The sequence below is a fragment of the Saccostrea echinata genome, unplaced genomic scaffold (assembly GCF_033153115.1).
Source record: "Saccostrea echinata isolate AGI-Se365-2 ecotype Australia unplaced genomic scaffold, CSIRO_AGI_Sech_v1 ptg000045l, whole genome shotgun sequence".
NCBI lineage: Eukaryota > Metazoa > Mollusca > Bivalvia > Ostreida > Ostreidae > Saccostrea > Saccostrea echinata.
The window spans coordinates 5,275,684-5,298,049 of record NW_026889794.1 but is presented as its reverse complement, the minus strand read 5'-3'; the positions used below and the strand labels follow the sequence as shown (position 1 = coordinate 5,298,049).

Below are 22,366 nucleotides of genomic sequence, written 5' to 3'. Positions count from 1 at the left end.
TTATACTCTAACAACAAAGGAAGTGTTCCCCAATAAAATAGTAAATTATCTGTTATACTAAAACAACAAAGGAAGTGTCCACTGATAAAATAGGTAAATCATCTGTTATACTATAACAACAAAGGAAGTGTCCCCCAATAAAATAGGTAAATCTCTATTATACTAAAACAACAAAGGAAGTGTCCCCCAATAAAATAGGTAAATCTCTGTTATACTAAAACAACAAAGGAAGTGTCCCCTGATAAAATAGGTAAATCATCTGTTATACTATAACAACAAAGGAAGTGTCCCCCAATAAAATAGGTAAATCATCTGTTATACTAAAACAACAAAGGAAGTGTCCCCGATAAAATAGGTAAATCATCTGTTATACTATAACAACAAAGGAAGTGTCCCCCAATAAAATAGGTAAATCTCTGTTATACTAAACAACAAAGGAAGTGTCCCCTGATAAAATAGGTAAATCATCAAGCAAAGTTTGTTGTATAGTAAAACAGTTACTGCGAAAATGTTTTTAAAGAATTTACAATTACAAGAAAGTGAATTTCAATCTCTATAGGTTTAAAACATAATTTGAACTTATCGGATATAACAAAGTATTTTTATAATGAACCAAAATTGTTCATCCGAAGTGTGTTTTACTGTCTACTGTAAACGTATTACAATTGGCTCTGTATTCCATGTAGTGCCTTTCATGGAAGGCAGCTTAAACTAAATCGAGAACATCGTTAAAAGTCTTGTGTATGCATATTGATATAAAAAGCATTCAGAAATCATTAAATCAAATCTATGCTACATGTAGCTTGCTGAATAATCAATTTCTGCCAAATATGATACATGATTAATAAAATACGTTTAAAGTATGTCATACCTACAGAGGAATTGACATTCTGAGGATACAACTTCACTATAGTTATAAATATTTGCATTTCTGAGTACAATGGAAGATTGCTTCATTAAATTATCCAAGCTTAAGGGGGAAAAAAATCATAGTATGGTTCTGATTTAATGACACAAGTATTTCATTACAGAATGGGAACGTCCTGCTGAAGATTTAGATAATGTTATTGGAGACATAGACGTCCGGTACTTCCTGTCGGATTCCTCAAAGATAGAAGACATGGAGTCAGCAGTCATGGAAAATCCGGACGATACGTCCAAATGGATCAAACTAGCTCATACAAAACTCTCAGATACTCAGAGGTAGAGAGCGTTAGAAATTTTTGCTTCCAGATGGATAATATCTGCAGATTTAACTAAAAATTTACTGGAAAAAAGATATGAAGTATCAAATTTTAAGTATTATTTCTACATACACTTGTATGTTTCATGTTAAAGAGTGTGTTTGCCTTTGGAATGCTTTTTGGTAAAAGACTTGTCCAGCAACACTTCTTTGCATGAAAAAAAAAGCATTTGAGGAATTATGTTTTGCACATCAAAAGTACTTCTATGCAAATATCCATTGAAATGTTATTTATTTTATTGAAAGCATGGATATCGACAATGTTCATATTACTGGTAGTTTATGCAGTAATGTTTAAGTAAGATTTTGTGTAAATCCAAGTATTCATGCATTGTAGTCATACTCCATCTGAGTGTTTGGACCATGCCTTGAATGTCCTGTCTAGAGGTCTAGAGAACAACAAAACTAGTGTGGAATTGTGGGAAAATTACCTCACATTGTTTGCTAGTCACCCTGACAACCGAGAACTTGGGGACATGTGTCAGACAGCTTTACAATTAACACAGAGCTACTCCATCTTATGGAAGGTAATGTTTCTATATAAAGCGTAATAATTTTCATATGTCAGAAGGCAACTGCAGCTTGTTTGATTTACATGTAATAGAAGCTGTTAGTTACACTTCATATTTAATGATTCTTGTTGTAAAAGATTCAGGTATATTACACATTTTCTTAAAGATGATACAATGTTTGCATTGTACATTCAGTTTTCACATAATGAAGTAGAAATATTTATTATTGTTGCAGTGCCGAGTTTTTAGAGCATGTGAAACAGATCACCACAAAAAATGGTGACATAATGCACACACATTCCTGTGATTTCCTAAATATACATATGCATTTATTCATTAATTAATTTGTCCAACTTTTCTATGTCTTCATAGCTAATTAAAAAAAAAATAACTGAAAATATTTCAAAAGCACACTTCAAATGAATTATCCTAACCTTTTCCCTTTTAGTGATCTTTTTATTCTTTTAACACATATTAAGAAAAAATCTGTAAGTAAATTAAAAGACTTAATCATGTTCAACTGATGACTATGAACCTATCCAACAATTTCTTTATATTTCAGTATCTTGGTACCATAAAACCCCTTCACAAAAAAGCAGAAACCTGTGATACAATTTTGAACTTCCTGAAATCCCAAGATGCAGTAGACCAGGAACTTCAATCTCATCAGTGCTTAGAAACAGTATTATACAAAGTATCCCTCTACTGCTGGAGTGGAAAACACAAAACTGCCTCCAACTTTCTTCAGGTAAAAGCCCATGTGTCATGCTGTTTTACCCTCTCAGCTAATATTTGTATTGTTTCTACTACAGTGTATATGCTCTGAGTTCAAAGGTCAGAGGGCTAATGTTTTCTATCTGTTAGTTTTTCTGCCAGTCAATAACTTTGTTCTGAGGTTGTTAGTCATAACTATTGCACCATTTGATACGGTTCATTTTTGGAGATCTAAGCAGGCAAAATTTTTCCATCACAAGAGTGCCTCTTAGACATTGTGTTTCACATGTTTACAATGAATGAAAATACAGAAGGTGAAGTGAGCACAGTTGTAGCTTAGAAAGAGTGAATGAAAAAGTCTGTTGTGTGACTCTTTAATTGTTTTAAAAAACATACGTACATTGTAGTAAGCAACTTGAAGGCCCTGGAGATCTAAAATGATTTGCATAGTATCAAGCTAGTGAATTTATTGACTTGAATGAGTAATTGCTGTAAAGTAGTTAATAGTAACCTAATATTGTTTTATTGTCATTCAAGGTAACTCGAAAAATGAGAGCAGAATTATCATTAATCATAAAATAGGAACATCATTATTTACCTGTATTTTGAACTATAGAAGATGCAGGACTTATCATATACCATTTATATTAATATAATTTAATTTTGTTTGTATTCTAGCCTCTGATTGGTTAATATCCAAAAAGGAACACAAATTATTTCTGTATAACCTGGTTTGGTATGGGGACACACCCCCCTGACAACCAGCTGAATCGTCTGTATCCATGCAATGCTCTCATTTCCAGTCCTCGGGATTCATGGAAAATTCCAGATTTAATAAATGTACCTTTAGCTTCAAACAGTAACTCGGATCTTACCACATGCAAACAAAAAACATGGCTGCTAGGACTATGTATCAGTTTTTACCTCCCCTTGCTTCCCATCACTTCCGTTACTAGGGTTGTATTATTGAGCGGCAAATTTGAACTAATAAAAAGCAACGAAATTTTACACCCACAGTCGTTTAATGATTTTAGAATTAAATTATAAGGAATGACTCTAATTCTTGGCCAAATTATTCGAGTATAACCTGGTTTGGGTCAGTTTACGCTGTTTTATAATCCGCTTCGCGGATTATAAAGCGTAAACTGACCCAAACCAGGTTATACTCGAATAATTTGGCCAAGAATTAGAGTCATTCCTAAAGAAGTTTTGTCTGACAAATAAATTTTGATAAGTGAATTGCACTGCATAGTGAAGGAATGAGGGATTAAATTGTTTATTGATGTATCCAGAGATAATCCTCCCTCCCCCCCCCCCCCAAAAAAAAAAGATTCTTTGTACAATACCTATTCAATAGATCCTGTAAAGAATCTCTTTCTTAAATTCTTACATTTTTGTTGATTGCTGCAAACTATCCCAATCATTAGGTCAATTTCTATTATGTTCTATGACTATTTTCCTGTGATAAGCAGGATTAGTATTTGAGTTGGTTTGGCAACTGTGAAATTAGGATATGAGATGTACTCTCACAGAAAAAAGAGTATTATAGGAGTAAAATGTGTTGCAGTTTAGTACATTCTTTTATCACATGTTAACTCCTTTAGACAGTGTGATATTGATCATATGATATCTTTTTCATGAAAGCAGTTGTGACATCACAATGGTTTTTATATGAAAATGATGAAGTCAGAGAAGATGGATTCATATTTAAAAACAATAAAAAAAACAACAACATATGATAGCTATGTAAAACTTGTGATAAAAAGAATCTCCCTTGCTTTGTGGTTGGATATGATTTTTATCCAACTTACCAAGGCTTGGAGATAGAAAACACACAACTCATTGGATAAAAATCATATCCAACCATAAACCATGGAAGATCTTATATTTATCAAAATTAATTGTTTTAAAAAATGAAGATTTGTATTTCTAAGTTTATATTTCTCCTATTGCTAAGTTTATATCCGCTACAAGTCAACAGAAATATTTTAGAATGTAAATCTAAAGGCATTTCAATTGATTGGAAATGCAGTGATCAGGCAGGATTGATTGTCGGTGGCCAGATAGCTCAGTTGGTAGAGCACCTGACTAGTGATTCCAGAAGCCAAGTTTGAATCCTGGTTTGGTCCATAGCATATTTCTCCCCTCCATGTTTGCACAAATAAAAATATCTTGGTCTAAAAAGTTGACTAGTTTTACTTGAATTAAGGCACAGTGAGTCTTAATTCTTGTATAATAAGTAGTGATTCCCAGAAGTCTGTTCTGTTCTTTGTTTGTATGTAAAAAATAAATTGTTGTCTTGGAACATTGTTCTGTTGATCTCGCGATATATATATATATGTATTGATATCTCCTGTTAGTTTAAATTTCTTTGAAAAACTACTTCATAATTTTTTTTTTATAATTTTCTTATTTAGAAAAATTGACTTCATTTAGTCATTGTCAGCAGATATCAGTTCTTCACAGAGAAAGCTTATTTGGCTGAATTGGACAAATACTTTAATTGTCTGATCCTTTTGAATGAAAAAATAATTTGAAAGCCATAAGTTCTAAAATCTTTACAGAAAAATGCCGAGTCACAGAGAATGACATTCCTACAATTATACTGTAATTAGGTTGCCAATCACAGAATCCCAGAATTCTCTATCTTGTCATTAGGGTGCTTCTTCTTGTGCGTCTTTAAATTTTTATGTTGATAAACAAAATTTATGACATTCTCCAACAACCAGGAACTTATGGCCATTGTAACACAACACAAAAGCCTCAAGGATAGGGGGGTCACAAAGACTCTTTAATTTGACAAAAATCACTTTTGTAGTGATAAGCCTATAGCCAACTCTGATGGTTATCTTGGTTGGATACATTTCATCTTAATGTGCTTCTTGAAGATAACCATCAGTAAAAATGATGTTGGGTAGGCTCATCAGAAATCAATATGATAGTCTTTAAAAACCTCCCAAAGAGTGATTCAATATTCACCAAAGAATTGATGAATTGTACAAAAATTATGACCTTGTAATATGACCTTGAAGTTAGCAGTGCTCTTGTGGAGATTTGGCTACATGTTTCTGAGATAATGGATGAGGAATTCCACCCCTTTTTGAGGTTTTCTTTGTTGGGAGGAGGAGAATCACAAAATATCCTTCATCTTGTTGTTATAGAAACAGATCTTGTTGAACACTGGTTATTACAAAGGAAATTGTGTCTGATATTTCAGGGATTAGTTCAACATAGTACCAACAGACCTCCTTTTGATCTAGTATTAGGCGTAAATATTTATCTCAAAAACAACCCAGTTCTTGTGACGCAACACAAGATCTGATCCACAAAGATACCCTTGTGTACACTTCCCTGGTTCATGTCAAATACCTCTGTAATGGTATACCCCATATAGAGAGTGTTATGGTCAATTATGTTTAATAAGTTATCCCACATTGTTAAACTACCCCACCATGATGATTTAACAGAAAAAAAATGACACCCACTTGTAAATGTTTTGACGAAAATGGACAATTAAGTCGTAATAACCTCCATTGCTTTACGTAACAAAAGTTAATGTTCTGCCATTGTCTCCTTGTGCTTGACCTGCTAATTGTCCCGGGTCAAGTCACTGTTCACAGTCAGGGTCCAGGTAGATTAAGTTAATTCATCGAACTAAAGGGAACTGCTTTCAATACATTTTACCTTGGCCAGGCATGAAATTTTTAGTTAGCACTCTCCTTGAGAATGTTTGTCAGAAGTTTCCTCTCCTGACCCAACCCCCCTTGACTTTGCATTGAGACATCCAGGGTGCAAGTTTGTGTGCATTGATGGGGGTAATTTGGCGAATAAAATTGTAGATTCACAGTCTGTAGACAGTAAAAGGAGGTTTTATGCTGCTTTAATGAGGTACTTGAAATGGATGATGGCTGTTAATCAGGTGTTATCATTATTTGATCCACTTATAAATTGCTGAATTATGCAAAAATCATCTCCATGCTGAGGAGTAGCAAATCCATGAATGGAAATGCAGGGCCGTGAAAGAAAAGAATTTAATGCCTTTTATTTAACAGACAATTATAAGCAATGAAAATTTTATGAAGAATAGAAGATGGAGATACACTTTATGATTTTAGAAAGCAAGAATGTTTTGGAGTTTTCATTCAAATGTATTTTAACAGATTTTGGCATGATGAGTAAAAGATGGCACTTGTGAATAAGAGCTTAATTAATGAGGGAGTTGGAAATAGCTGTGATATGATAAAGAGTCATACAAAGACCACACAGAAAATATCTGTTAACATGCTCTTGTACAAGAAATGAATTGCATTGGTTATTTTTTTTAGCTCACCTGAGCCATTTAGAAAAAGAGAATCTCTGATTAAAGTGACTTCATTTTGTCTTATCTGTTTACATGTATAGACGTTTGCCTGTCTTTTTGGCATAAACTTTTACAAATTTTCAGTTTCCTTAAAACAGTCATTGGCCAATACACATGTCACTGCACAATTGCACTTTTGTTAAATATTTGGGATTATCAGAGTAACAATAGGACATACTTAACTGTTAATATCATGGACATATCAGAATTTCCTGTGTACCAATTTATTACTTGCAGTTTCACTTCTTTTTTACCCACAGGATTTCTCGTAGGATCTGACTTGTTCTTTTGTGAAAACTTAAATATACTTATTTATAATAATACTTTTAATCAAAGGCATTAAGCATTTTCTTTAACAGTCTTCCCTTGATTTTGTCTTATTTGAAAATACATGTATATAGAATCAAAGATCTGACAGGTTATAAATACTCAAGACTTAACTTTCATGAAGGTTAGTGATGTGGCCCACATGGGTTTCAGAAAGTGTGGTGCAAAAAGTTCAGGTGAATGAAATATTTGCTGCTTATTGTATTGCATTAAGTTAAATGAATGGCTTAGTATATGCATAAAACCTGGATTAATGTCAAAGATTTTACAAGTTAGGAATGACACACTTTAAACCCCTTGCTATTAGAAGAACTTCTAGAGTTTTATCAATGTCATCTTGTAACATTGGCCACCCTAAGAAATTTTTCTTTTGAGGGAAAAAATGTTCTTGCTTAACCTATAAAAATCCAAAAAAATGAACCACAAGTAACAGACTAAGTATGAACTCGTTGATCCAGAAGTTGGAATTGTGACGAAAAAATCTTTTAATTAAAAATTTATGCATTCACATTTTCATGTTAAAACTAAATTATTTCAGTATCTTCTTGTTGCTGAGGGCCCTAACAAGTATGACTGGATAAAGTCGGCTATGTCAATAGAGGACCTGTGTGTGTTATGGCTGTCCTACCTCCACGTACTAGGGTACAAATCTGTCCCTAGGCAGCTGTATGATCCCACCAACCTGTCATCAGGCAAAATTGTCTGCAAGGTACGTTCTAGATTTCTATCATAAACAGTTATACTTTGTGAACTAATACAATTGAAGCCTGTCCAGGGCTCGACATTAACTTTTTTACCTACTTGTCCATTTGGACAAGTGACCAAGGCATTTACTTGTCTGAACTTCAACTTCACTTGTCCGAAAAATTTTCAATAAAGATCTAATACTGTTAACTGAAAAACTAAAAATAAAGTCCATTACATGTGCATGATGCTATTTATAAAGACAAAAACACATAAAACAAAATTTTATCTAGACTTTCTGTCCTGACAACATAAATGCTGTCAACATAAAACAGAATCCAAACTTCGTCAGTTCCATGCCTTTGCAGTAGTATGCAATTAGTGAACTTCAATCCCGATCAAGTGCACTGAATTACATAGCAATCTATATCGGGATCGAAGTTCGTTTTTCATGTACAAGTACCTGTAAATTTTCAACAGTCGTTCTTTCAAATATTTAAAGACTTATTTACAGAAAAATGCACTTGTCCAATCGGACAAGTGCCCAGCAATATTCACTTGTCCGTATTTTTTTTTCACTGGTACCTGACAAGCAGACAAGCGTTAATGTCGAGCCCTGCTGTCTTATCCAAATGAAATGATATGTCCCTAAACCCCCCCCCCCCCTTCCTGGAAGAAAGTAGTCCTCTTATGTTAAATCCCATCCTAGGTTATTATCCATTTATTGCTAGCTTGGATGAAATAATGCAGGTAAAGACTTCATCCAAGAATATGAAGTACAGATCAAGATATTAAAAACCAGCAACCCTGAAATTGCCATTACAACCTCTTTGACATCACCAATGTCCTCCATCTTTTGATAATTGACAGCTAGATTGTAAATCTGAAGTTTTTCTTTAATTTAGGAGAAGTTGACTTTAAATTGGGAGTTGACCCCTGACCTTCTGTTCCCAGTGGACCACTTTAAGGAGATGATGTGGAAGGCCTGTGATTTTATTCGGGGCCTGGAGGATAATGATCTATCCCAGGGTTCCGTTCTCTTCACCAACCTTTTTCACCTCCTCAAAGTCAGCACCATGTAAGTTGTTAAGGATAGATTTGATTAATTATTTATTGTTGTGGATAAAGCAATTAATTTTCATTCCTATAAACAACAGTGCAACAGTATTACTGAAAAAAATTCCATGTTTACAATGGCTTGTTCATGAAGGCATTTGTAGTCTTATCTTGGAAACATTATCTGAGAATAGCATGTGCTATTTGCTCTGAATACCCATTTGTTCATAATCTCATATCAAAGTTAGAAAGGATATATAATTATATGAAGTTGTATTTTAATTTGTTTAGTGGAACTTGATGCTAATAATCTTGAGACTTCCCCTTTACATATAGTAAGGTATAATTTTTCAATGTACAGTGTACATTTTATGGTAGAGATTTGCTATTACATTTGGTAAGGTGTCGTTTTGCTAGGTACATTTGGTAAGGTGTCATTTTGCTATGTACATTTGGTAAGGTGTCGTTTTGCTATGTCCATTTGGTAAGGTATCGTTTTGCTAGGTACATTTGGTAAGGTATCGTTTTGCTAGGTACATTTGGTAAGGTATCGTTTTGCTATGTACATTTGGTAAGGTATGGTTTTGCTATGTACATTTGGTAAGGTTATCGTTTTGCTAGGTACATTTGGTAAGGTATCGTTTTGCTAGGTACATTTGGTAAGGTATGGTTTTGCTATGTACATTTGATGTGGTGGGTCTTTGACAAAGGATTGATGTTTCTGTTTTGCAAGGTCTTTGTTAAAAATAATAACGAAGTAATAAAAGTCATGTTAAAATATTTTATTTGACATTTTTGTAAGCCATCTGTCCAGCTGAATTCTATAATGGTTAAAGTTGAAAAATGAATCTTTATTCTCGGATGTGTTTCAGCTTCTACTACAAGTATGAAAAATAACACTTTTTAGCAAGTTTGCTATAATGAATCTATTATGAAGGACATAATAGATTGTAAGTCAGTGCTGATTTTGTCATATTGCTATGTTAACTGGCTATTGCTGTACCTGTTACGACCACTTAGTGCTGTCACAGATGACCTGAAATCTTACACCTTTCTGTTCAATCCCAGGTGTTATACATCATCTCGTTAGTTACTGTCAGTAGGGGTAGCTTGTCATTCTAGCAGAACTGTTAGATGACCTTCAGCCTCAGTAGAAATTTAAGATTTTCCCTGATTTTTTTTTTTTTCAACCTACATGTAAATAGTTGTCAATTAGGTGTAAGATATATTGTTACAGCATAAGTTGAGGACCATTTGATTGAAGAATTTTAAAAGACATACTCTTGTCACCCAATAGTATTTTCTTGTATAGCAGTCTTAGATTTAGCTCTTGAAGAGAATGAACAATAAAATTTTGTTTGTTTTGACTTGATATAGGTATGAGGAGGCAGCAATTCTGGGTCGCCAGCTTCTGATGAAGAACCCTGGACTGCTGGATGTCTGGATTTGTGTGGCAGACTTATACAGTCACTGTGGGGAGGCACAGGCTACCAGACAGGTATCATTGACACCTTAAAACCCCAGTCTCTCTAACATGGTGGGAATGTCAAAAAAGAAAAAAGGAAGGTTTCAAGTTGTTAGAGTTGAGATTTAAAGATTTGTTTTGGTCTGGTCCTGTTCTCAATTTCATATGTCCCTGGTATTTGAAACACCAGTACATGTATTTGAAATGTCAAATTTCAACTATATTTGATAAAAGGACTAAGTATGTAGTTTGCACAATTTAATATTTAGTTTGGAGACATTTGCTTAAACTTTCAAAACTCATTATTTCAATCAATGTAAAGTGTAAGCTATTTATGAGTATTTGATCACTAGATTTTTCAATAACATAAGAGACTATACATGTAGATAGGCCCAAATAATCTTGTTCATAGTTTTTGAACTGTCACTTAATTAAATTAAAATAACTTTAAGCTAAGTATTAAGGGGGGGGGATGAATTCATAGGAACTTATCTGCACAGAAACAGTATACTCACGTATACTCACTGCTTATTGGTACACTTTTATTTGAAGGTGTTTGCTGACAGTTTGGATGCTAATCTATTCAGTGCTCATCTCTACTATCATGCAGCGAACTTTGAACTTGAGCAGGTACTTTTTAATCAAGTACACTTAATGTGCATGTACCACAACATATGATACTGCAATGCACAATTTAATATCTGTAAACACACTTTAATGAATTATAAGTTTATAACTTTTTTTATAATAAGCAGTACATTTTATATTTAAACAACAGTTATTGCAGAGGCTGAATTTGGTTGGACAAAAGGCTGCATAGCTGTCCATCTATGTTCTCTCCTTTATATTTCTAACATATGCTGAATTCTGTGATATTTTATTGCAGGGGGAGACAAACAAAGCCCTCGAGTCTCTTGAGAAGAGTATCCTGACCTTCTATGATGTGGATGTGAACTCAGAGTTAGCAGACCCTAACCTTCTCTTCTGGTGTGTCCATTCATGTTCTCTTATCAATCAGTTTTATAAATCAGTGCAACTTATGCTTGACTTATGCACAAGTTTCGAAGATGTTTCCTCTGACTTTAATGTAGCAGAATGAAACTTTGGTGTCCTGACTTAAGTTTTGTCTCTTTTCAGTTCTCTTTTGAATGAAGATGTCCCTATGAACTATTCTCCCCCCAACTTCACAGAAGCTGTGACCCAAGAACAGATTCTAGAGGAAAATCTGTACATCTGGCTCAACTACTGGTGAGTTGGAATAACATCAGATCTGGTATAGAGTTTATATGGTAGAGATAATCAGTATTATGTATATACAGTAAAACATGCTTGTAGGAAGTGCCATGGACCAACAATTTTAATTTCATCATGAACGTAATTCATAATATAAGATAATTTTATGGTACATTTTTAAACTACAGGGATTGAAAATGAGTTCACTGTAATCAGGAATTCATTATATGCATGTTCACTGTAACCAGGTTTTCCTGTATAGACAAGTTATTTACCGAAGACACAAAAAAAAGTTCTGTCATGAATTCTAAGAGGAAAAAAAAAATATTTGATGATAGAGTGACAGAACTATGCTTAATAAACATATTGGTCACAAAAGCAATGAAAAAATGTAAAACTTGGAGAGGAATCCAAAGGATAGTGCAGATAACTCAGTAATGAAAGACGAAACAGTCCTTCATTTATAGGTAACCTAAAGAATGATTTGTTTTTGTAGTAAGAGCTTGAGGTTTACTATTTACAAGACTAAAAAATTAAATGTTATGAGGGAAATTTTTTTCACTTTCTTGCTATAGCCTTGATGTGGCAATATAGTGTAGAAATGCACAAAATGGTTGGTGTCTCACCTTTATTTAAGTAGTTCCTTAAGGCAACATTGAGTAACTTTCACTGTTTTAACCAGCCAGACTGATATATGATTTCTCTTTAATGATATTTATGTGTCCTGGTTTGGGGTTCTCAAGTATTTTACCTGGAGAAAAACAATACAGTGTATGTACAGAATAATTATCAGCATTTAGATTATGTGAGCAAGGATGTATTAAAAGTTTAGAATTTGAAAACAAATCCATCTGGCAAATTGTAATGCTAATGTAAAGTGGTAAAGAAAATCGGATATTTTTTACTTTTGAGTAATTTTTGATGATCATTTTTGTTTGAAATTATTGAATTTTCATAATCTTGTGGTTAATTGTATTTATTCAAGAAATAAATCATTATGGTTGAAAGTGATTTTTTTCTGTCTGCAGTATTACAAATTTTAAAACAGTTTGCATCTATGCAGAGAAAGGCATATTCTTATCAAGTGCATGCATACCAAATGACCAGTCAGAGTATTGTAAGCAACATGACACAAAAGTATTTGGCTACAGACCCTTGTAAGGATGAAATGCTGTGATGAGCAATGCCTTATATAATAAATGTAACTTTCCATTGGCAAAAGAGTGTTGATTAATTTAAAGTAGACCAACTAGGTCAGCTTTGTTCATTAATTTTTCACTGGCCAGTTAGGCAGTCCTGGGGGGATTTTGTGAATGCAGACTGTGTTGGGGACTGCTAAATCTGGGTAAATGAATGTTTATGAATTTTCAAAGTGGTGTGTAGCATACATATGTACATGTATTATGAAATGTCATGTAGCATAAAATGCACAGTGCTTGCAATTTCTTTTTCAAAAGTGGAATGAGCATTACAGTAAACTGTTAAGCTTTGATTGCTTGTCATGCTGTTAATACCTTGTTTGGTATTTATTAGTAAATGTGTGAGAAAGGGTAAAATGTGGATAATCTTTTTGGGGCAAAGATGTTGCACAGTGTTTGGTTCTGATTTCTCAAAATATTTTCACCCCATGTTGTCTATGTCCAAATACATTAAAAATTTATATCACCATTTTTTTGAAATTTAGATTTGCCCAAAGCCATTTTCTACTTAAGAGTTACAAATATTTGTGTCATGTAAATTAGCCCAATTGTAAATTTGCCTATGGAGGGTTGAAAGTGAAAAATGCAAAAATGATATGAGGGGGGATTTTTTAGTGTACAGTAAATAAAAAGAAAAGGCTTACTTTATAGAAATATGTAGAAATATTTAATAAGTCACATATTTGTTTGGTTAGAGTTTATCAAATGTCTGACCCAATCATCCCTGGATGTGGACGACAATCCAGCCATTCTGTCCTGGCATACAGACATAATAGTTGTGATGATTATTTATGATAATAACACCTCCCTGGCTGTCAGCTGTACTTACATTCACTAACTACTCCATCATCAGACGACCTCTTAACCTGTCACAGGGACTGTTAATTATTTTGTAACACTCAAAAATATCACCTCCACATTGTCCACTGGATACCTCACAGCAATTATTTTGCCACATACTTCTTTAGAAGAGGTACTACATATGTACTTTACCCATATAGTATTGACAACTGTGAAAGTAATACTACATGTATCTTTTTTTTCTTTTATGTCAATTATACATGTAATCAAGCTTTAGCTTAAGTGATGTATGGGCAAATTATTTCAGAAAAATATGACATATAATAATAAATTCTTTACATAAATAATGCTTTTTTGTAAAAGAAGTTATGTACATTAATATGAAGGAAAAAAACTCAAGTTTTTTGCCCATGCACATCCATCAAGTTGTTTACAACGTTGTTTAATATTAGGGTCTCAGATGCAATTTTCCATCACATTAAATTGCACTTTTGATTTGATTTAGGAAAAGAAACCTGCATTTCCTCAGTGTCGCTGTTACTGGAACTAGGCTTTAATCAAATTCTCTCAACTTCAACCTTTTTTAGTAGAAGTTGATTTGTCTCCCTTTGATGTTTATCCAGATTGAAGCCCCTGAAGACAAACCCGTCCCAAAAATGAGTAGCATCCACCTACATAATTAATGAGGGCTTAGTTCATCGTTTGTCTTTGGTGGTGTGTTGCAGTGGCCCAAGGGCCACACTTGTTCTTGGCAATGGTGTATTTCAGAGTATGGTGCATGCATGTACATTTGACTAATTATGTCATAAGTCATATGTATGAAAACAGCTCTCAGTTGTTTATTTTAAAACAGAATAAGGGAAAATTGTTTGAATAATTAAAAAAATATCCGTCGGACATAACATTGATGCTCTTTAGTGCTATTAGCATAAATCCTTTTTTTTTAACGAAGACCTTTAATTTGTATGATGTGTTGAGGAATGTAGGCTTAATTTTTGTGTTCACTGGTGTGCTTAAAAACACAATTCATCTTATTTTAGAAATTTCCTATGTAGGGTGACAATGTCTTTGGCACTGTGGCCCTAAGTGAAAGTTGGGTCACACAAATTTCTTCTCAAATTAAGTCACCTACCAGAAAATTCACACCGTTTCTTTTTATCTTTCATGTTCATCGCCCATGGCACTAATTCATACTTTGAATTATTATGTATGAAACATCACTTTTGAAAGGAATTAATTGTGCATACTTCTAATTATGTATCCTTATTAACATTTATCATGATTAATATACGCTAAAGAGTGGAAATAATAGCAGTGAATAGTGACGAGGTCAGATTTAAGTTCCACTAATATCTCGTAAATAAGTACACGTATCGCACACAAACAACAAGAAATACGCAGAAATATAAATTTATCATGAATCATTTATTATGATAAACTTGCTTATTGTTTATACACTTCTGGATTCATTTTGTTAGAAATTAATGTTATATTATAAATAGACTTTAATTTTTTATGCTGTATTTAATATTCCCATTTGTTACTGGATGCTTCTCAAGCAGATGGAAACATTTTATATTGGGCATAAATCTTGACTGCAGATAGGGAATGCACTGGAATCCATGGTATTTGAGATATCGGTGTTCGAAAAACCGAAATTCAACTGTATATATATAATTTTATATTTTTTTTTCAGCTTGTTGTTGGAGTTACAAGGGGACACAACTGCTGCTATAGAGGCCTATGAGACAATGCTTGGATCCATGGTAACGGCTCCAGACCTTACAGCGGCTTGGTGCAGGTAAACGTGTCACCTATCTGTACTTTGATATTCTAAGAAATGTAAAGATAAAAGTCCTTGAAAGGAGAAAAAAGGCATTCCTAGCAGATTTCTGTGGTCATTGACCTGAAAGCAAGGGAATCTCAGTCACAGTACAATATATTTCAGTTGGTTTAACACTTCAAATTTAGTATTTAAGAGCAGATTTGTACAGAATTATGGATCTTCATTACTGTAGAAACATGCTTTTACAGTGTATCTTCTGAAACATGGCAGACTTTCAGTGTTCAATCACAGAGTAAAAGTACAAGAATTTAATGAAAAATCTGAAAAGGATTTTTTTTCATTTAGATTGCAGTCATTCAGGACAGCAATTTAAAACATTGCGTCTCATAAAACTTGTCATAGAAATTCGTGTGCCCTGATTTAGATTTTATGATCAAATTTTTCATCTTTTTAACATTCATTGGAGAAGAAAACATTGTCAGAACAGTAATACTTGTTCTTCTTGTATCATGCTTGACCTTTCACCTGTGCGACAATAAAATTTTGATGACAAGTTCAGAAATTCATCACAGAACGTTTTGGTATGCATATAGAGATTCTTTAATGCAAGTTTGGTTTTATCTTTGTCAAGCTAGGTACAAAGTATGTAGAGAATACACTAACGTCACATGATGTAGTGCTTCTGTCATGTGATCGCAGGAAAATATAGTAGTTCTGTCTGAGAGAGGTAGGATTGGGGATGTTTGTTTATTGTTTATTTTATGTGTCTATTAATCAGGGCCACTCATTACATGAGGGCTGGGCTTCCTTTTTCTGTGTCTTGACAAAGCAAGGGAGTTCAGATTTATGGCTTGGCTTAAACCAGGTGGAGAGTTCAACAGTCTTCATGCATCTCATTCACGAACTGCAAAGAAATTGATTCATAGGAAATGTTGTTACTAGGCCATAAAACAGTTGCTGAACTTTTCTTACAATCATTCATAGTCCCAACAAGAGGAACATTTCTTTTCTATCTTTCAACTCGAGACATGGTATCTATGTTTCACAATGTTCTGTGCACATTAAACATGGTTGGTTATGTGTTTTTCTGTCTGTGTTACATTGTTGTATTGAAATTAATGGTGATCCTGGTATTTAGTTTGACCTGATTAAGTTAGAAGAACTCCGTTTTGAGTTTTTACCAAATTGCAATTTAAAAATGCCTCCTCCCTCCCTTACCAACAGGTACCTAGCCCTTTGTCAGCGACTCATCATTGACAAGGAAGCAGTTTCCATGGGAACAAAGACTTACATGAATTTGTTCAATCGAGCTCTATCCTCTATTCCCACTGTCTTTGACACCCCCCATTCTGTTGGATCCACCTGGCTGAACTACCGTCACGTTAACAGAGTAATTGACCTGTTCATCAGCAGTGTTCCAAAGGATGACCGCTTGACCGAGTATCAGCTTATTCTGGAGAAAATGCCCCTAAATGTGGAGTTACTGCTACGGTAGACAAATATCATCATCCTCTCTAAAGCATTAACTTAAATATTAGTCAAATCTCAGAAATTTATCTGCATTTCAAAACAATTACATACATATATATATGTGTAAGCAAAAGTCTGAATATTTCAATAAGCTTTATTTTGACAATTGATGTTATAACACCTACATACAATTTGATTTCCCTTGTCCATCCCAGAAGTTAATGAAATATCATACACATTTCTTTTATTGATAATACTATATTTTTCTAACTCTGTTATCATAAATGCATGGATGCAAGGGCACGTGTTATCTTCATTTTCATGTACCGGTAGTTCTTCCAGAAAGATTATAGCCTTTTGAAATTAGAGTATTCCTACAGTACTTTTCAAAATAAAGACCCCTGCATGAATATATCCCATTGCCATAATTTGTCTCATGGTGTCAGTAGCTCTGTTTATTTGGTGGTGGTACAGGGTGTGTCAAGAGGCCATCCAGAGTGAGAATTTCTACCAAGCTAAGACCCTCTGCACCACAGCGGTCATTGAGAAAGTCAGCAACCCGGCCCTATGGAAGATGTAAGTCTTAACAAACACAGCAAGAAGGTAAGTTTTGTCTTACCAGGTCTGTTTTCTGTAGAAACTTCTAGAAACAGCAATTATTTCCAGATATAAAATTTCTTAGGGATTAAAGATATTTTAGCAAACTCCCCCCCCCCCCCCCCTTTTATAATTTAATGCCAAAATGGAAAGCAGTTCGGATGGCAAATTAAGTCTGGTTTTATTTTCTCTTTTTTCAGGGTAATAACTAGGCATTTAATCTGAAATTGTTGTCATTGTATTTCCAAAAGTTTGCTTGATTTCCATAGAATTAGAATGATGACCTTCTTTGATAAGAATTGACATTTATCTAAATCAAATTAATTTTTGAGGAGTATAGTTTTATACAAGCTAAGTTGTAAATAATACAATGGAAATATGATAATATTTCAATGCTTATATCCTTTGAAATTGTATGTATCAAATTCCATAGTGACAGAGAAAGAAATAAGCTTGTTGCTTCTTGGAGAGTGTTGAGTTACGGAAGGCATAATGGATGAAGTTCCGTCACCTCCTTTTATCAAAAGAATAACATGTAAATCATCACTTTGTAGTGCTAGGAATACAACAAGCTTTAGGTGTCCCATGAATTAGATTTATCATGTGAATTATGATATTGAGAAGCTTGTCAACAGGGAAGAAATGTGTTATATAAATGTGGAGAAGTTTTCTCAGAAGCAGATAGAGGGCGATATATGTTGACTTGGCCTTGTTCTCTTTGTAGGGCGATATCTTTGAGCTTGAAACTAGAAAACGTAGCAGAGGTATGTGAATTTCAGTAGATGAAGGTCACTTTTCTGTGTTTACCAAGTAAACTTTGACACTTCACCTGAATGATAACAATTTTTTTTAAGATAATTTATGCAGTGCATTTTGAAAAACGATAAACTGAAAATGCCTCATCACTATGCTCTTATTTTGATATTTTTCCAAATGCTTTCTATGTAAAAGTAAATTGATATGAAAAAAAAGGGGTAGAGTTGTATGTGATTTTATGTAAAGTAACCTTGAAGCTGCATCCTGATATCTGTTGACAAAGGTACGTTTTTGTTCTTCTATGTACATTGATATTTCATACAAGTGGTAAACTGTTCCACATACTATCCTCAATTTTCCCACATTTGATTATAAATGTATCGGACTAACCTGATATCATGAGTTATAATTGTACACATTAAAGAAGAATGATTGAATTGGATACATGAAATGTTTTGTGTAAAGTAGTAAATGTTGTAACCCATTTTCTTTTCAGACCCGAAGACTCTACCATAAAGCTGTACTGTTCCATCCATACCATGTGACCTTTTGGAAAGATGTAAAATCTTACCTTTATTATTTTTAAATCTTGTTTTTTAAACTGTAATTGATTTCTTCATCAATATTAAGTTGGAAAAAAAAGAATGTATGTTTTGATATGTTCCCTTTGTCAAGGCTTTTTCAAATTTTTCTAATTTCAGTTTTTGCTGTTTGAGATCACACATGGGTCCTGTGCCATGGTACCTAGAATTCAGAAGCGTTGCCAAGAGCTTGGGTTGGATATCGAGGAATATTCCCAGTTTTTAACGAATTATACTAAAACTCCATCTTGAGAACGTGGAATGATGGAAGAATACAGATATTTAAATTCATTTTTCTAGCAATGGCAAAAAAAAAAATAATAATCATGTCAAGTATCGCGATTCCATGAACATCTCACCACTGGTGATTCTGAGCAATTATCGTAAGTATAGCAAGCCCTAAACATGGAAATTCTTGTCAAATCAAACAAAGTGACCTATCTCTTAGAGCTTTAATATGCCTAGAGAGTATTAAACACACAACCAACAAGAAATGCAGAGCGATTTTTCCCCCACCATGTTAAGGGCTTGTGCTTTTTTTTTTTTTTCTTGGGATGTTGTGTGCTTATTTTAATATTGTGTCTGTTACAACAAGTTCCCAGGATGACCTTTGACCTTCTGTACGGGGGCCATGACTTTTGGTCTGTCCTGCTTGGAGATCATACCAGAAGATGAATAGCGTGAACTCAGTGGATAAAAATTTGAAGAGACTAGAAATCAAATTTATCATGTCTTTCCAATAATAGAATGTAGTTTTTATCGAACATGTATGCTTCCACAGTTCTTTTTATCAATTGAAAATAAAAATGGGAGGGGTTTATCGTGATCAGTTTCATTTGTTTACCTTCATTTCCATTTATTTAAAGAATCATGAACTACTTAATTATTTTTTTTTGGGGGGGGGGGTAGTTTGGAGGAATTTTCTTTACATTTTTCCTTAGATTCTGTAAAGGTTTTGAACTTGTTTGATGGGATTTTGATATTACATATGTTGGGGTATACATGTGATCAGATTGAAATATATCCTAATGGTGTTGTGGATAAAGATGTTGTTATTTGTTATAAACTTTTACATTTCTACAATCATTTTTGGATGATCATATATGAACTGAATAAATGTTTATTAATTACATAGATCTTCTGTTTTAATTATGTAAAGAGGTTGAAAAGGGTGAAGAGTTTTTTACATGTACAGTTGAACTTCGGTATCTTGAACGCCGATATCTCAAATACCATGGAAATTTCGAAGTTATTTGGGAGTCCCAACCCTTTATTCTTTAGGTATCGAATCCTCTGATATGTCGAAGTTTTTTCTTGGTTCCATGGATTCAATATAACGAGGTTTGACTGTACATGTTTACAATTTATTATGTGGAGAGGACTGAGAATTTTATGGAATTAAGGTCATTTATGATAGAGTTAATTAGTGCAGATTCATTGAAGTATGGCCTGTCTTAGGTAAATATGACAAGACTAACCTTTTTGTTTTGAGCCGTGACCATAATTTACAGTGTGGTGTATGGTTCTAAAAGTTATCTCGAAAAGAATGGAGAATTGATGATATTTTAATAAGTGTTCCTTCTATAATAGATGACTGGCATTGCACAAAATGTTTTAAAACTTGGATCAAATTTGAGCTCTTTGGCTGATATTTATGATTTAGACTTCTAGCATGTAATTTTCGAAGCAGAAAACCCAGACGTCAATATAAAAATGGTAAAATTTGATCTTTGTTGAAAATTTTTGTGCTACATGGACCAATAGTTAAAAAAAATTCTTGGGATTTATCTGCAAGCTGATAGAAAACTACCAGTTTTGTATATCGTAGTAAAAAAGGATTTCAAAAACGGACATGTGTACATTTGGAATGTGTCCTCAAATGATTTGAAATTATAGAGTAAGGCTGTATACATACATAAATGGATGGAGAAATATAATATTGAAATCGGACTGCTTTGCACTATGAAGTGTGCATTAGGATCATCTATCGATAAAAATCATGAAATCATCACAGTAGAGGTTGAAAACAATAATATCAACTGTTGACAGTTAATAGTATGTCAGTTGCTGTTCCTTACAATGTACAAGGATCTTTAAATTCACCTGACTGTATTTACTTACAAATAGATGAAATATGAGGCAACAAGGCTTGACTAGAACTGTGAAATTTGTTACTGACGAAATAGCAGCTGGAACGCGTTTGGCTTGTCTTGTGGTTATGGGATCAGAGAAACACAGGACAGTAATGTATGTCCGTATTGACCCGCAAGTAGCTAATGTCGCCAATTATGCCATTTCAAGTAGTATTTTAAGCTTCTTAAAAGAAGATTATAATAATTTGACATTACAGCGCAATTAGTTACTTATGTTTGTGTTTTTTGCCCTTCATTAATTTGAAATGTTCTTTGAAAATATATCCACTTAAATAAATTCCAATATTTTGATCAATTTTGATGGGGGGGGGGGGGGCGAGGTGATGGCTAGCGTATTTTTTTAAATTATACATGTTATTCTGTTTTCAACCTTTTATGTATTAATAATGGACACTATACAAACATGCTTCATTATTTTAAATTAATCACTCACAGAATAATCGATGGTCTTTCCCGATTTTGGATTCTACCTCTAACTTTGAACCATTTAATATAAAAAGACCCACTCTACAGAAAACAACTATTTGGGCTTAATATACTACGATGTGTGATTTATGAATGGAATAAATTACCTGGTCATGTTTAATCTTTAAATCCATTTTTAAACAAAAATATCTATGTTAGGGACATGTCTACTTCCAATGACAGCTCCCTGTTTACTTGAGGTCAACAAGAATGAGAAGCGAGCTCTTCATTTTTTCCTTGAATGAAAACACCCTTGTATATAAAATGTGTCGTAATTTGGAAATTTACTTGTGGGAGGACATTATCCGTCCTAGGTCAATCTTGGACTTCTTTTAAGAGCTTTGAAAAGATCAACATTGAAATTTAGAAAAAAAATTCTAATAACAGCAAAATTGCGCTTTCTTGCAAGCCCTTCTTGCGATTCCATGACGCTATGGATAAATTACATAGCGTTTTGTTTCGTCTTTTTATCTTAAATGGTCATGTCCTCGGCAGGTGGAATTAACCCTTTGTAGTCTGTGATTGAAATTGTAGATGATGATTGTTAGCATTAATGAAGATGATGGGTTGGTCAACAAAAAAGGGGGCGTTTCCGGTAACAGGAAGAAGCGCCAGAAATCACTTCAAACACTCTCGATGTTTTGATAATAGCCGTAATTGACTCAATAAGCAGAGTTATTAACAATAGGGACGATTAAATGTGACACCTTGACCAACCAGAAATAGTTAAGTTGTCTGTGACCTGAGTAACCTGTCCTTCCAATAGTCTGATCATTAACGAATCCAATTAATGCGACAGAGTCGATATTCGGTCGCTGCATGACCAAGTATTCGCTTGTACTTCAAAAGTGCATTCGACCTCGTGTTCAAGGAGGGGTTGGAGGGTCAACGATCGATTTTTAAAATATAAATCAGACACAAAAATAGACGGAGATTCCGGTTTAAAAATATGAGAAAATACCAG

At 33.7% G+C, this 22,366-nt stretch overlaps 1 protein-coding gene across 1 annotated transcript in view; it reads left to right on the top strand.

The window, feature by feature from the left end:
- LOC133201823 (zinc finger C3H1 domain-containing protein-like) overlaps positions 1-22,366 on the top strand; it is a 92,421-nt gene that overhangs the window by 17,623 nt on the left and 52,432 nt on the right. Inside the window, exons 21-35 of the mRNA XM_061337627.1 lie at positions 1,032-1,203; positions 1,581-1,770; positions 2,318-2,503; positions 7,695-7,865; positions 8,746-8,918; positions 10,274-10,394; positions 10,914-10,991; positions 11,248-11,348; positions 11,499-11,609; positions 15,291-15,395; positions 16,605-16,871; positions 17,325-17,426; positions 18,172-18,211; positions 18,700-18,762; positions 18,905-18,983. Of these exons, the coding sequence (XP_061193611.1) occupies positions 1,032-1,203; positions 1,581-1,770; positions 2,318-2,503; positions 7,695-7,865; positions 8,746-8,918; positions 10,274-10,394; positions 10,914-10,991; positions 11,248-11,348; positions 11,499-11,609; positions 15,291-15,395; positions 16,605-16,871; positions 17,325-17,426; positions 18,172-18,211; positions 18,700-18,762; positions 18,905-18,983 (1,959 nt within the window). The remainder of the gene's footprint in view (positions 1-1,031; positions 1,204-1,580; positions 1,771-2,317; positions 2,504-7,694; positions 7,866-8,745; positions 8,919-10,273; positions 10,395-10,913; positions 10,992-11,247; positions 11,349-11,498; positions 11,610-15,290; positions 15,396-16,604; positions 16,872-17,324; positions 17,427-18,171; positions 18,212-18,699; positions 18,763-18,904; positions 18,984-22,366) is intronic.